The sequence below is a fragment of the Hypomesus nipponensis genome, chromosome 8, assembly GCF_054491055.1.
Source record: "Hypomesus nipponensis isolate SF chromosome 8, ASM5449105v1, whole genome shotgun sequence".
Taxonomy (NCBI): Eukaryota; Metazoa; Chordata; class Actinopteri; order Osmeriformes; family Osmeridae; genus Hypomesus; species Hypomesus nipponensis.
The window spans coordinates 15,989,682-16,003,768 of NC_140368.1; the positions used below are offsets into that span (position 1 = coordinate 15,989,682).

The 14,087-nt window shown below is 44.0% G+C and overlaps 1 protein-coding gene and 1 pseudogene across 2 annotated transcripts in view; one reads left to right on the plus strand and one right to left on the minus strand.

Moving 5' to 3' along the window:
- LOC146275317 (piezo-type mechanosensitive ion channel component 2-like) overlaps nucleotides 1–14,087 on the minus strand; it is a 172,250-nt gene that overhangs the window by 47,062 nt on the left and 111,101 nt on the right. For both annotated transcript variants that reach the window (XM_084702443.1, XM_084702444.1), the window contains 9 exons: nucleotides 9,267–9,427; nucleotides 8,975–9,151; nucleotides 8,698–8,820; nucleotides 8,369–8,569; nucleotides 7,456–7,660; nucleotides 7,237–7,338; nucleotides 6,948–7,113; nucleotides 6,046–6,289; nucleotides 4,327–4,423 (listed from right to left, as the gene is read on the minus strand). In XM_084702443.1, the coding sequence (XP_084558569.1) occupies nucleotides 4,327–4,423; nucleotides 6,046–6,289; nucleotides 6,948–7,113; nucleotides 7,237–7,338; nucleotides 7,456–7,660; nucleotides 8,369–8,569; nucleotides 8,698–8,820; nucleotides 8,975–9,151; nucleotides 9,267–9,427 (1,476 nt within the window). The remainder of the gene's footprint in view (nucleotides 1–4,326; nucleotides 4,424–6,045; nucleotides 6,290–6,947; nucleotides 7,114–7,236; nucleotides 7,339–7,455; nucleotides 7,661–8,368; nucleotides 8,570–8,697; nucleotides 8,821–8,974; nucleotides 9,152–9,266; nucleotides 9,428–14,087) is intronic.
- On the plus strand, nucleotides 4,840–5,763 carry LOC146275319 (uncharacterized; annotated as a pseudogene).

Consider the following 14,087-nt stretch of genomic DNA (forward strand, 5'->3'; position numbering starts at 1 on the left):
ACATAAAGGCACACAACAGTGTTCGGCAGTGGTACCAGATGTTCGCTGATATTTTAACTTTTTAGTTGATTCTTTTCTCTTGACTAGCTTTGGACAATTAATATCAACGATGGATGCCATTGCAGCGGAAGTAAACGTGGTGTCTGAGAGTTTTAGGCGGAAGTACGTCAGCTCACCGTGGCATATAGGCAATTGGTTTCTTGTAATATTCTCCTCCGGGCACAGCTTGCTGCGTCCCCGGCCATGTGTGTGTGATGTAATGTTTTAGCCTTTCTCTCTCTTTATGTATACATATGTATATGTATATATTATCGAAATACAGTTTACCCAAATAAATTATCGCCTAAAATGACAATTCATAGTGTCTTTCTGTCACTTGCACTAAAAACATCCCCGTCTCATGTTAAGGTCCCGAACCCCCTCACATAATCATGACACACAGCACTCGCACATTAACTAAGCACCCATTCCAATAGCATGGGATTGTCAATAGACATCATTAGTGTCCATAAAACTAGATGAGCCATTAGAAAACTGCTGCTCTGAGTGATGCAGTGTGTGAGTTTTAAAATAGTAGTTTTTGACAATCATGTGCCACCCCAAATAAAAGACTGGCGAGAGCTGGCCCCCCGAGAAATAATGTCCTGGCTACGCCCCTGTGTGGGACCATATATACACACAGGTGTGTGCCTTTCCAAATCATGTCCAATCAACTGAATTGACCACAGGTGGACTCCAATGAAGTTGTAGAAACATCTCAAGGATGATCAGTGGAAACAGGATGCACCTGAGCTAAATTTTGAGTGTCATGGCAAAGGCTGTAAATACTTTGGTACATATGACAAGCTTTTTTAACTTAATCATTATGGGGTATTGTGTGTAGAATTTTGAGAGAAAAAACGAATTCAATCAATTTTGGAATATGGCTGTAACATAACAACATATGGAAAAAGTGAAGGTCTGTGAACACTTTCCAGATGCACTGTACTCCGCATACAGTGCATACACTGTACTGTGTTTGATTATACACTGCAAGTAATCTATTCAACTACTGCCACTAGACTCACCATCCTAGTTGTACAAGACAAGGCCCAATTATCTCCCCAGTCTTTTAGACCGTCCTTTGTTTCTTTTCTTTGTTTATTTAGTCATTCAAACTCAAGTTGTTCTACTTTCCATACTAAACCCATAACATATCCAACACTGTTCATTCTATATTTCTATTACCACAATAAATCCTTGTGAATATTTTAACTGGAGTAACTAGTGTTTGCTCTCTCATGTTATATGATCTGCTCCACTCTTAAACACAAATTCCTTTCTTTAGAATACTGATTCATACATATTAAATATATATGTAAATAATGTATAACTCAATACTTTTATACATTAAGTATCTCCTATTTCTTAAAGACCACACCCTGCTCATCATCTTGATGATTATGATCATCCCCATCATCATCATCAGCTCCATCAGTATCATCATCACTGTCATCACCACCATCATCATCACTGTGACAGAGGGCTCTGTCACTTGCCTGGCACACCTGTAGAAAGGCTGTTGATAGTTTTTAGTTGAATCTCCGTGTGTGCACACTCGGAGTTCCGCTAACCGTACCAGAGCATATACGCTACCATACACGCCATCTATATTTCCATTCTTGCAGTCAACCCAGTACACACACTCATGCGCACAGTAGGGTTCTCTTAGTTTATTGATATGTAATATCTGTACTGTTGTAGTGTTTTGTGTTGAGTGGCTGTCAATAGTTGTTCAACCGTGTAGGCCACTGGCTTCCGGGTATGGCACGAGGAGGGCCAACTAGAGCGGGAGTCAAGTGGATGGAATAAATGGTGCCGTGCTGCGCAGGGGCAGTGCGAGTGTGGGACGGTACCATTTATTGTTTTGACAAACAGACACATAGTTATCAGGGGTTACCTTACAAAAGGGATGATTAGTGTTGAGCCTGCATTGTTTTTGTCTGTATATTGCATATACTGGTATTGGTCTCAGGGCTCCAGACTAACTTTTTTTACTAGGAGCACAGTAGCCCCTAACTGAAAATTTTAGGAACGCAAGCTAAAAATTAAGGGCCACAACTTATATTGACCTGCAATACATTAATTAATGTAACTAGAGAGGGTACAATTCTGTGGCAATTTTAGACCCTTTTTAGGAGTGCTCAAGCACCCCTAAATTTAATCTCTAAAAATATATATATATTTTTTATATTATTAATTATAAATTGATGCTGGTAGTTCATGAAGAAAGGGATATCCTTAGTTTTTTAATTCATTAAATATTTTGCATAATAATACATAAATGTATTAATTGTTATCCAGTGAAATTAGGGATTTATATTAGCAAGGGGGTTTACGTTTAGCACTTTTGCAAGGCGCTGTATTCATGTCACATTCTCATTGGGGGCTGAGCACCCCAAAAGGTCTGATCCTAGAATCGCCCCTGGTACAATTTCTGGGGAAATTGTGGGGTGTGCCTGCGTCGGTTGCAGATGGATCCGTTTTTTTACTGTCATTTTTACAACTGATCTACAGCGACGCACCATAAGCTTGAGTTTAATACATTATTTAATGTGACATTACGTACTGTACATGCAAGGCTTAGCTAAATGACTTAAATGTATGATGCACTTTTCGATCAGTCCTCCTCCGACACCACAACACGATACTTCTTAGTATACTTAGTATAACAGCGCAACAGCTCAAACACAGCCAGGGATACAGTAGCAACGCTAGTGCTAAATAAGTATTTAGCTTCTAGGCTCCATGACGACGGGTAAGAAGGGCTAGTGAATCTGCCCACCAATATAACGAAGGGGAACCCACTTGTCTGGCAGATTTAGACATGTTCGTAGGAACCTAGCGAACCTAAACTTTCCAAGACTTTTAGCTAGGTTTATAGTGATACCTTGCGAAAAATAGCCTCAACTTTCCTGGACTTTTAGCTACGGTACTACGATATCGCTGTCTTACTAGAACGTCGTATCTATGCGTCGTTGCTAACGTGTGCTGACATTGTGCACACCCAATACACTCCAAATTTGTAGGTTGCACATGCGCGAGTGCTTGTAAAAAATGCTCGCACTGTCTCAAAAACTGGTCGCAAAATGCAACCATTTGGTCGCAGTCTGGAGCCCTGGGTCTGTAAATTGCAATGTCAGTGATGTTAAGTAGCATTGTTTTGAGCAAAGGTCCTGGGAGCTCTTCCCGACAATCATCATCACTATCATCGCCACCATCATTATCATCATCATCATCAATATCACCACCATCTAGGGATGGAGATTTGAACTGATTACACTATTCGAATAGTATCCGAAATTATTTACGAATATCCGGATAATCTATTTTATTAATGTGGTTCCGTTATGTAATTAGCCTGACGTGACGCAAAGCATACAGTGAACACATGAACCACCACACATTCTGGCAATAATTGGGACTGTTAAACTATTAGATTAAATAAGGGTTGAATAAAGAAAACAAATGAAAGATCAATTTATTAACATGACGAAAAGACAATGAACTTCAAAAAACGCTGCGTCTTCAGACGTAGGCTCTTAATTTGGCGGAAAAGCGATTAGCCTATTATTATGTGAAATAAAAAGTAGGCTACATTGGACTAAATTAAACACATTGGGTAGGCTATCCTCCATAAAAACTAAAGACACACGGAGAAATATTGCATATTAACTTGGATATTAACTTGGAACCGGAATCCTATACGATACGGTGCGCCACCACACATTGCGAACATAAACAGCCGATTATGGCTACTGGTAAGAAAATAAATAAGCCACAACTGCATTAGCCATACGCATTTTTATTCAGGAGTATTAGCATGTAAACATGCTCAGGGGAGAGGCTAGTATGGAGTCGATTTACGAGCAGGCCGGCGTAGAAAAGACTGCAGGAACTGAGGTTGTTGCGTGGTACTGCTTAGCCAGGACACTATGCTTCTTGTAGCGCCAAATGAAATAAAAGGAGACTCGCGGCAGAACGCAGGCGTAGCCTACCTTTTTTGATGGTTTTCATCATTTTCTAACGTCACAACTATTAGAATTCACAACATGACGCAACGGTTTTTCAATAAAACCTTTTTTTTTATCAAACTATGCTCATAAGTATTCGAAAAAAGTATTCGAATACTAACTTACTTTAGGATATCCGGATATTCGATTAACCACGCCCATCCCTACCACCATCATCACCACCATTATCACCATCATCATCACCGTTATCCTTTGCATCATAAAATTATCATCATCACCATCATTACCATCATAGTATACATTGTCTTCTTACGTTTGGAGTATCCTTTGATGGTGCAGGCCAGGCTGAAGAGCTGTATCAGCCAACAGTGATTGACAACTAGTGCTTTGATGTAACCACAGGCAAGAACCTGAGGAAAGTATAAACCAGTTAGACACAACCACAGTGTGTGTTAGTATACAGTGGGGCAAAAAAGTATGTAGTCAGCCACCAATTGTGCAAGTTCTCTCACTTAAAAAGATGAGAGAGGCCTGTAATTTCCATCATAGGTATACCTCAACTATGAGAAACAAAACGAGAACAAAAAATCCAGAAAATCACATTGTAGGATTTTTTATGAATTAATTGGTAAATTCCTCAGTAAAATAAGTATTTGGTCACCTACAAACAAGCAAGATTTCTGGCTCTCACAGACCTGTAATTTCTTCTTTAAAAGGCTCCTCTGTCCTCCACTCGTTACCTGTATTACTGGGACCTGTTTGAACTTGTTATCAGTATAAAAGACACCTGTCCACAACCTCAAACAGTCACACTCCAAACTCCACTATGGCTAAGACCAAAGAGCTGTCAAAAGACACCAGGAACAAAATTGTAGACCTGCACCAGGCTGGGAAGACTGAATCTGCAATAGGTAAGCAGCTTGGTGTGAAGAAATCAACCGTGGGAGCAATTATTAGAAAATGGAAGACATACAAGACCACTGATAGTCTCCCTCGATCTGGTGCTCCACGCAAGATCTGACCCTGTGGGGTCAAAATGATCTCAAGAACGGTGAACAAAAATCCCATAACCACACGGGGGGACCTAGTGAATGACCTGCAGAGAGCTGGGACCAACGTAAAAAAGGCTACCATCATTAACACACTACGCCGCCAGGGAGTCAAATCCTGCAGTGCCAGACGTGTCCCCCTGCTTAAGCCAGTACATGTCCAGGCCCGTCTGAAGTTTGCTAGAGAGCTTTGGATGATCCAGAAGAGGATTGGGAGAATGTCATATGGTCAGATGAAAAATATAACTTTTTGGTAAAAACTCAACTCGTTGTGTTTGGAGGAGAAAGAATACAGAGTTGCATCCAAAGAACACCATGCCTACTGTAAAGCATGGGGGTGGAAACATCATGCTTTGGGGCTGTTTTTCTGCAAGGGGACCAGGAAGACTGATCCGTGTAAAGGAAAGAATGAATGGGGCCATGTATCGTGAGGTTTTGAGTGAAAACCTCCTTCCATCAGCAAGGGCATTGAAGATGAAACATGGCTGGGTCTTTCAGCATTACAATGATCCCAAACTCACCGCCCGGGCAAGAAGGAGTGGCTTCATAAGAAGCATTTCAAGGTCCTGGAGTGGCCTAGCCAGTCTCCAGATCTCAACCCCATAGAAAATCTGTGGAGGGAGTTGAAAGTCTGTGTTGCCCAGCGACAGCCCCAAAACATCACTGCTCTAGAGGACATCTGCATGGAGGAATGGGCCTAAATACCAGCAACAGTGTATGAAAAGCTTGTTAAGACTTGCAGAAAACGTTTGACCTCTGTCATTGCCAACAAAGGGTATATAACAAAGCATTGAGATGAACTTTTGTTATTGTTATTGTTGTTATTTTGTTATACTCATAGTTGAGGGATACCTGTGATGAAAATTACAGGCCTCTCTCATCTTTTAAGTGGGAGAACTTGCACAATTGGTGGCTGACTAAATACTTTTTTGCCCCACTGTGTGTGTGTGTGTGTGAGAGTGGACTTGTCCCGTGCTACTTACTGACAGGATGTTCTTCATGGTGATGACAAACACATTGTAGGCGATGAGGAAGTCCCAGTAGTGAAGGATGCTGTTGATAGGCTTAAGCAAAAGCTCTCCTCCGAACAACAGCAGGTAGAAGCAGGCCACCAAGTAGCCCATGCAGAAGATGCTGATCCTGGTGGTGCCAGTGATGAAGATGATGGTGAGAACGAACCAGAACAGGTAGCTGAAGATGATGACCTTCAACATGTCCAGATACGACCTGGGAGAGGAGGGAGACACAAAACACTTCCTCTGTGGTGTCATTTCCTCATAAACCTGCAGTGTTGAAAGTCAGGGGCCGAGCTAACCTGCAGTGTATAAACTCAGGTGTGTAGATAACCTGCAATGTATGAAGGTCAGGGGCAGTGGCGGTTCTGGCACATTGTGCGCCCAGGGCGAGTTTATCACTTGCACCCCCCCCCCCCCCCCCCGGCAGGAAGAAATCTTGTGCCGCCCCCTATCCCGTCGGCCGCCCCCCGACAGCGCCCCCAGAACGAGCACCGCTACAACCTGGCTGCGACAAACCAAAACGAAACAGCTGCACGGCAAGCAGGGGTGCCTGCAGCTGCCGGAAGGGGGCGCCAATATGCCAATTCCCCACTAACTGAAATGATCGATAAGAGAAAACCGCACAGATATTTCTCTTTTTTTTAATGCTTGTGCGCCCCCCACGTGACATGAAAAAATGCTACCCCGGGCGGCTGCCCGGTCTGCCCGTGCCTAAAACCCCTGGTCAGGGGCAGAGGTTACTTGCAGTGTAGAAAGTCAAGGGCAGAGCTAACCTGCAGTGTATAAACTCAGGGGCGTGGATAACTTGCAGTGTTGAAGGTCAGCGGCGGAGCTAACCTGCAGTGTAGAAAGTCAAGGGTGGGGCTAACCTGCAGTGTATAAAGTCAGGGGCAGGGTTGTGCTGCCTGAAGGAGGCTGCATCCAGGTCATTGCAGATCTCTACATTGTCTCCTGCCAGTAGATGAACGGCCACCTGGTTCTCTTCCTTAAACACCTCCCTCTGCAAAGACACACTGAGCAGGAGCATGAAGTCGTCTGAGTAGAGGACAGGAAAAGAGGAGGATGAAAGGACAAGGAGAGGAAGGAGAGAAGAGGACAAGGGGTAGTTTAGGTCTAATCGTTTAGGTCGAAGTGTGATAGTATTGTAGCAGTACTTACAAAGCAGGAAGAAAGGGTTGGGTCTTGTGTGGTAGTCAGGAATGTAGAGCCACTTGATGACATTGGAGTCCATGTTGGATGATGGAAACCTCCAAGGGTAGTCTGTGTAAGTACAGCCCTCTGGTCAGGGTGTGTGTTTATGTGTAGGTGCATGTGTGAGTGTGTATACATACAGTATGTGCACGTGTGTGAGAGTGGCGTGTGCGTCCGTTTGTGCACCTTTGCATGCTGCAGGGGGGACACCTATGCAGAGCAGGTACTGCAGAGTGAGCAGGCAGGACAGAAAACAACAGTAGCGAGGCCAGGCCTGGGCAATGGACTTCCTGTGGCGATGGGAGATGATGGTGATCAGGCCAAAGGCGTGGAGCATGGCATAGAAGTCCATCCTCTGGCCAATCACGTTCACCGCCAGCAGGAAGCACGTCTGTGAATAAGACAGACAGGATGTAAGTGTTGGGAAAATTGAAGATGTAACACATTTATCCTGTATAAGAATGATTCTGTGATCAGCATTTCTTGTGTGTAGAGAGAGGCCTACCCCCAAATCTGAACTTTGGGTAACACTAGGCATATGTAAACAAGGAGACCTGGGCTGCCAACTCACTCTTACTGGAGAGGCCATAAAAGATGTCTGGCCTTATCTGTGTTGGGTGAATTATGTGGTCAAGCTTACAGGGGTCAAAAGGCACATACACAAACACGCACGCACACACGCACGCCAGGTCTATGCAAGGAGCCAATGAAGAAGAGCCATGGAACATTTGCATGCCTTTGTCTTAACCAATGACTGTAAAGAGCAGGGCTGCTTAAATAGCTAGCACAACATGCTAGCAGACAAACTGTAGAACAATGGCGTGTGATGTTTTTGTCTCCTTGTGGGCCGGCCGCAAGCAATATTTCTGACAGTAAGAGAGACTTGTAGAAGGAGACAGGATGTAGGATGTACTTGAAGGAGAGACAGGATGTAGGAGAGACTTGTAGAAGGAGAGACAGGATGTAGGAGAGACTTGAAGTAGAGAGAGGATGAAGGAGAGACTTGTAGAAGGAGACAGGAGGGAGGGACTTGAAGGAGAGACAGAATGGAGAGACAGGATAGAGGAGAGCCTGATGGAAGAGAGGACGAGTATCATACCTCGACACCAAACTTGTAGAAGAAGTAGTTCACAAAGTACTTGGCACAGTTCATGATGCCGTCGTCGAGGTGTTGCCGTGTGATGTCATGGAAGATGGTCCTGGTTGTGGGTGGAGTCAGCTTGTGTTGGAGGCGGTGCAGCATCTGGTGTCTGTACACCGTGATCTCAAACACCAGCAGGGCCAGCATCACCAAGTTGTTCTGCGCATCAGGATGAGGGGAGACAGATTGGATATATGGCTTTGGCTATGTGTGCACGTGTGTGTGAGTGTGTGGGTGTGAGAGAGAATATATGACAGAGTCAGAATGTGCGTGTGTGTGAGCCTCACCTTGAGGTTATCCAGCAGAGGTGTGGCCTTGCGAAGCCCCACCCAATGGGCGGGGTCTATAGGTGCATTGTAGAGCAGTGAGGCAGAGAGCTCCTCCCTCTGAGCGTTGCTATAGTTACCAGGCTGGAGGCACAGGGGGGGCCAGGTTAGTTACACCTCAACGACTGCCACACACACACATACACATACACGCGTACACATGCCAGTCCACTCATACACACACCAGAACACAAATGCCAGCTCACACACGCTAGCAAACACACACACACGCACACACCATGGAGCAGTTCCTGTAGTAGGTGTAAGGCTGGATGGAGCTCAGCTGGTACAGCATCTTGCAAATTATGATGATGCAGGTCCACACCGTGCACACACTGGAAGCCAGTGGGCGGAACTGACTGAAGGGCAGAGAGAAGGCCCAGCTCACCACAAACACACTGTTGAACAGGGACACCTGGACACAAACACACACACGGTCAGAGAAGTTACCTGTACAGACATTGTATCTCACAGTGTCCTGCTATCACCTCCCCCTCCCACCCCGCATAATCACACCTCCCCCTCCTCACCTCTTTGACCGACACCCAGATGATGTAAGCGGAGACGATCTTGATTATGTGCAGTTCCAGGAGCCACCACACGAGGAGCTGCAGCCGCTGGACGTACTGCAGGAACTGGAGCAGGAGCACGCTCAGACGGTCTCCCACCAGCCGCCATTTACTCCTCAGGTCTGGGGAGACAGAGAGGTACTGAGGTCCACTGAGGTGTTCTGGTCAAGTCAAGTCTTTCATTGTCAGATGCACAGAACAACACAGGGTCAGACTGGGCATTAAAGTTCTTAGGACAAGACAACGCAAAGCAATTTGGCATAACATAAAATATAAGTACACAGAACATAGATTACATCTATGATAAGCTCCTAATATACAAATAATATACAATATTCAATACAGTATACTAAACCTCTAAAAACACATAATACACATAATAACCATACTAACCTTATAGACCTATACTAACCTAAGACAAGTGAAGTACAATAGTGCAGTATTGCTGATAGTGCAACCAGTAGCTGAAAAACCTATACTAACCTTATAATCCTATGCTAACCTAAAACAAGTGAAGTACAATAGTGCAATATTGCTGATAGTGCAACCAGTAGCTGAAAGTGACTAAAGTGTGTAAAGTGACTAGTGAGAAGTGTATCAGTGTCCATATCAATGTCCATTCAGAAGGATGATGGCCCTTGGAAAGAAACTGTTGTACAGTCTGCGTGTGTGAGACCGAATGCTTCGGTATCGCCTGCCAGAAGGCAATGGGGTAAAAAGATGGGATGGGTGGTAACTTAGTGGTCTCTTAGAATTCTTTTAGCTTTCTTGAGGCATTGTGTGTGGTAGGTGTCCTGTAGGCCTTGGACCTATCTCATTGCTGATGTCACCTGAGGAATCTGAAGCATCTGACCTTCTCCACTTCGGATCCATTGATGAGTAGGGGTCCATGCTCCTCCTCCTGCCGCCTCCTATAGTCCACAATCATCTCCTTAGTCTTGCTGACATTGAGAGAGAGGTTATTGTTCTGACACCATGATGTCAGGGTATCGACCTCCTCTCGGTTGGCTGACTCGTCATTGTCAGAGATGAGGCCCATGATGGCTGTGTCGTCAGCAAACTTAACAAGGAGGTTGGAGCTGTGCGTTGCTGCACAGTCGTGAGTGAACAAGGGGAACAGGAGAGGGCTGAGCAAATAGCCCTGGGGGGTGCCTGTGTTGGTGATCAGTGTGGATGAAGTGCGGTCACCGATTCTCACCACCTGTGGCCTCTCTGTCAGGAAGTGGAAGATCCACTTGCATAGGGAGGTGCTTAGTCCCAGGTCCACAAGCTTGGAGACTGGTCTGGAGGGGATGATGTTGTTGAATGCTGAGCTGTAGTCAATGAAATGCATCCTCACATACCCATTCCCTTTGTCCAGGTGGGAGAGAGCGGTGTGCATGGTCAGGGCGATGGCATCTGGTCTGTAGACCTGTTGGACCGGAATGCATACTGCATAGGGTCCAGGGTGGGAGGCAGCGAGGAGCAGATGAAGGATTTGACTAGCCGCTCAAAGCACTTCATGATGACAGAGGTCAGTGCTATCGGGCGATAGTTGTTCATGCAGGTGACCTTGGTGTTCTTGGGCACAAGGATAATGGTGGTCCTCTTGAAGCAGGTAGGGAGTACAGACAGGCTGAGGGAGAGGTTGAAGATGTCACTGAAGACCCCTGCTAGCTGGTCAGCGCAGCCCCTGAGGGCCCTACCTGATATGCCGTCTGGGCCAGGTGCCTTGTGAGGGTTGATCTTTTTGAAGCAATGCCTCACCTCAGCTACACTTAGTGTAGGCACACCACTGGCTAGGCCTTCAGGTAGCTCCACTGCAGGGGGGTCACTGTCCCTCTAAAAGCGAGCGTAGAAGGCATTCAACTCGTCTGGCAATAGAACAGAGGACTGGGTCTCACTGTAGCCTCTTCCTTTGTAGTCTGTAATGGCTTTAAGTCCACTCCACATGCGCCTGGGGTCAGAGCCATGGTAGCTGGACTCCACCTTGGTCCTGTAAGCCCTTTTCGTTGCTTTGATGGCCTTAAGAAGGTCGTATCTGGCCTTCTTGTACCAATCAGGGTCCCCAGAGTTAAAGGCGACAGACCGGGCTCTCTGTCTGGGGAGATAGTTTTAATCATTGTTTTTCTTTACATTTACATTACATTTATGGATTTAGCAGACACTTTTATCCAAAGTGACTTCCAAGAGAGAGTTTTACAAAAGTGCACAGGTCACTAATCATAACAACGAGATGGCCCCAAACATTGCGGGTAGCTAAACATGTAGCATACATTGTGAAACCAAATAAGGAAGAATAATTAGAGCATGTAGTTAGACAAGTTACAATTAAACAGCAAGAACATCAGAAGTGCAAGAGTGTACCTGTGGAAAAAGCAAGCAACGATAATATATTTCACAGCAAGTACAACAATTTTAAGACAATTACAACAAACCAACAAGAGCAACAAGTCTCTCAAGAAGATTCATTGTGATCCTGGGGGAAAACTAACATCCAGCCAATCAATCCTAAGTGCTGTTGTACTCCCGGAACAAGTGCGTCTTGAGCCTTTTCTTGAAGGTGGGGAGACAGTCAGTATCCTTCCAATATGTGTTGAGAATCCATAGGCCATGCTTTGACATAACCCTATACTGCCTGGGCATGCTAGGTTTATTGACAGCTCCTGCAGCCAATACTCCACCAAGAATGATGACAGCTTTTTAGTGTAACCTAGGTTGAATATATTAATGGGGTGTCACCTTCCTATATTGATCCTATGTGTAGAAGGGTGGCAATTTTAGACAATAGTTTAGCAACCACTATTGCTAATGTTAGCTAGCACATTTTAGCCTATGGAGGTTTTTTCACAACAGTACATTGCTCGTTAAAGGAGCCCATAAGAACTGCCAGTTTGCAGCAAATGCTTGTGCAGTGGTCAATCCAGGGCTCCATTGCTTAGCACAGCTCAACATGGCATTTATATCAGAATCAGAATTGGTGTTTATTCGCCATGAAAGTTTGCACAGACAAGGAATTTACTTTGGCAGGAGAGCCTACCTAGGCAGCCATTTGCGGTGCCAACTAGAAAGGTTACAGCATAACATGAGGAGAGAGCCCTTACGGAAGGAAAATATATTGCAGTATATTGGAAAATATAATGTCATATATTAGGCAATATATGTCCATATATGGGATTTTATATTGATATTGTACAGATATACATGGGATAATATATTGATGATAAATATATTATTAATATATTATAAACTATAATATATATTCATGTCATATATTGCAATATATGGCAGAATACAGCAATGATTGCCGTTTTCCATATATTGCAACAAATTCAACATGAATATATAATATGTGTTTATATATCCCAAAATATATGCAATTTTATATCTATAAATATCACCAGGATGTATTCCGATTTATATGGGAAAATGTATTGGTAATATATGTAAAGATATAGTGTCACATGTATATTTAATATATGGTAGAATATATTTTAATTATATGTAAAAAATATATAGTTGCAAGCAGCAATGGCAGATTCTTCCTTAAAAATTGCTAAATATTGTAAAATTGACATAATAGTTACACTGGGATTATCCAGAAAACTAGAAACTGTTTTGTCAACAAACAAAAAAAAGCTGAAGTCTGGAGTTGAACCTGGAAACCTTCGTTTACCAGCACAACCTCTCATCCAATAGACCAATTATTTGTTTATAAATATTCGGGATGCGAGCGCAATGTGGATGCAGAAAACCAGGAAAGGATAGCATTTTAAATGGGAAAAGGACCACACAGATAATACAAATAGTTAGATTTAAAAAGACCAAAAAGGTCAAGGAGGACAGCCTTTAACCTGTTAATTAGTAGCGTCACGCATATGTAATCGTTCGAAAGCGGGCCCCACAGAGAACCGTCACACGTGTGATTCTGAACATTCCAACCGACTATTTTCCGATAGACAAAAACTATATGACAAACGCTATAGTATGGCTTCAAAAAATTTACAATTAGGAGGCTAACAAGCAACACAAGCAGGTAGTAGCATTACTGCGAGTATTATACTAGGTTGCTAGGTAACGGAAGCTAACTAAAGCTAGCTAGCTTCCATTTTGAAAAAATAACTCACTCTGGTGGTAGCGCCGGTGATATTTAGAACTCACTCGTTAACAGGTTAAGAGAGAAAGCGATTACCCATTGATCTGTCGCATCAGAATTTTGATTTGGGTCACGAAAGTCTTGAAATTTGAGTGAGAATGTCGCCCGGTACAGACCGCATAGTCGAGCGGCAACCATGTCTTCACGTCATGTCACAAAGTTCACAATTTTACAGTTTTACAGTCAATTGTACATCTAAAAAGTCGAGCAGGGCAGCTTTCAAGAGATAATTCTGCTTTTAGCCAGCTGGTCCAATTATTTTTCTGATTTGTTTAAACTGGCAATCTGAGTGAGACTGCATCCCCGTTACACTGTTTTGACGTTAGCCTCAGTCAGACTCGCTCACTGGCAGTGTGCACAATGTTCTATTTCACTCCATACTATACCAGAAACGTCAGGGAGGACTGCCTAAAGTAGATACGAGCCTGATGAAGATTAGCCTGGTCCTAACCAGACCCTCGTACATTTTATTTGTACAGAGGGTCTGGGATCCCTCCATTGACAAACGTTAACTTCCTTGAAGGCGGGTCCTCTGTTGAAGTTTAAAACTATTGGATCCGCCCAGAGCCACTCTGATTTGCCATAACCAATCGCAAGCGTTCGCCTTAGCCAACTCCTTCACCACTACTGTAACGGAGCAACCTGCC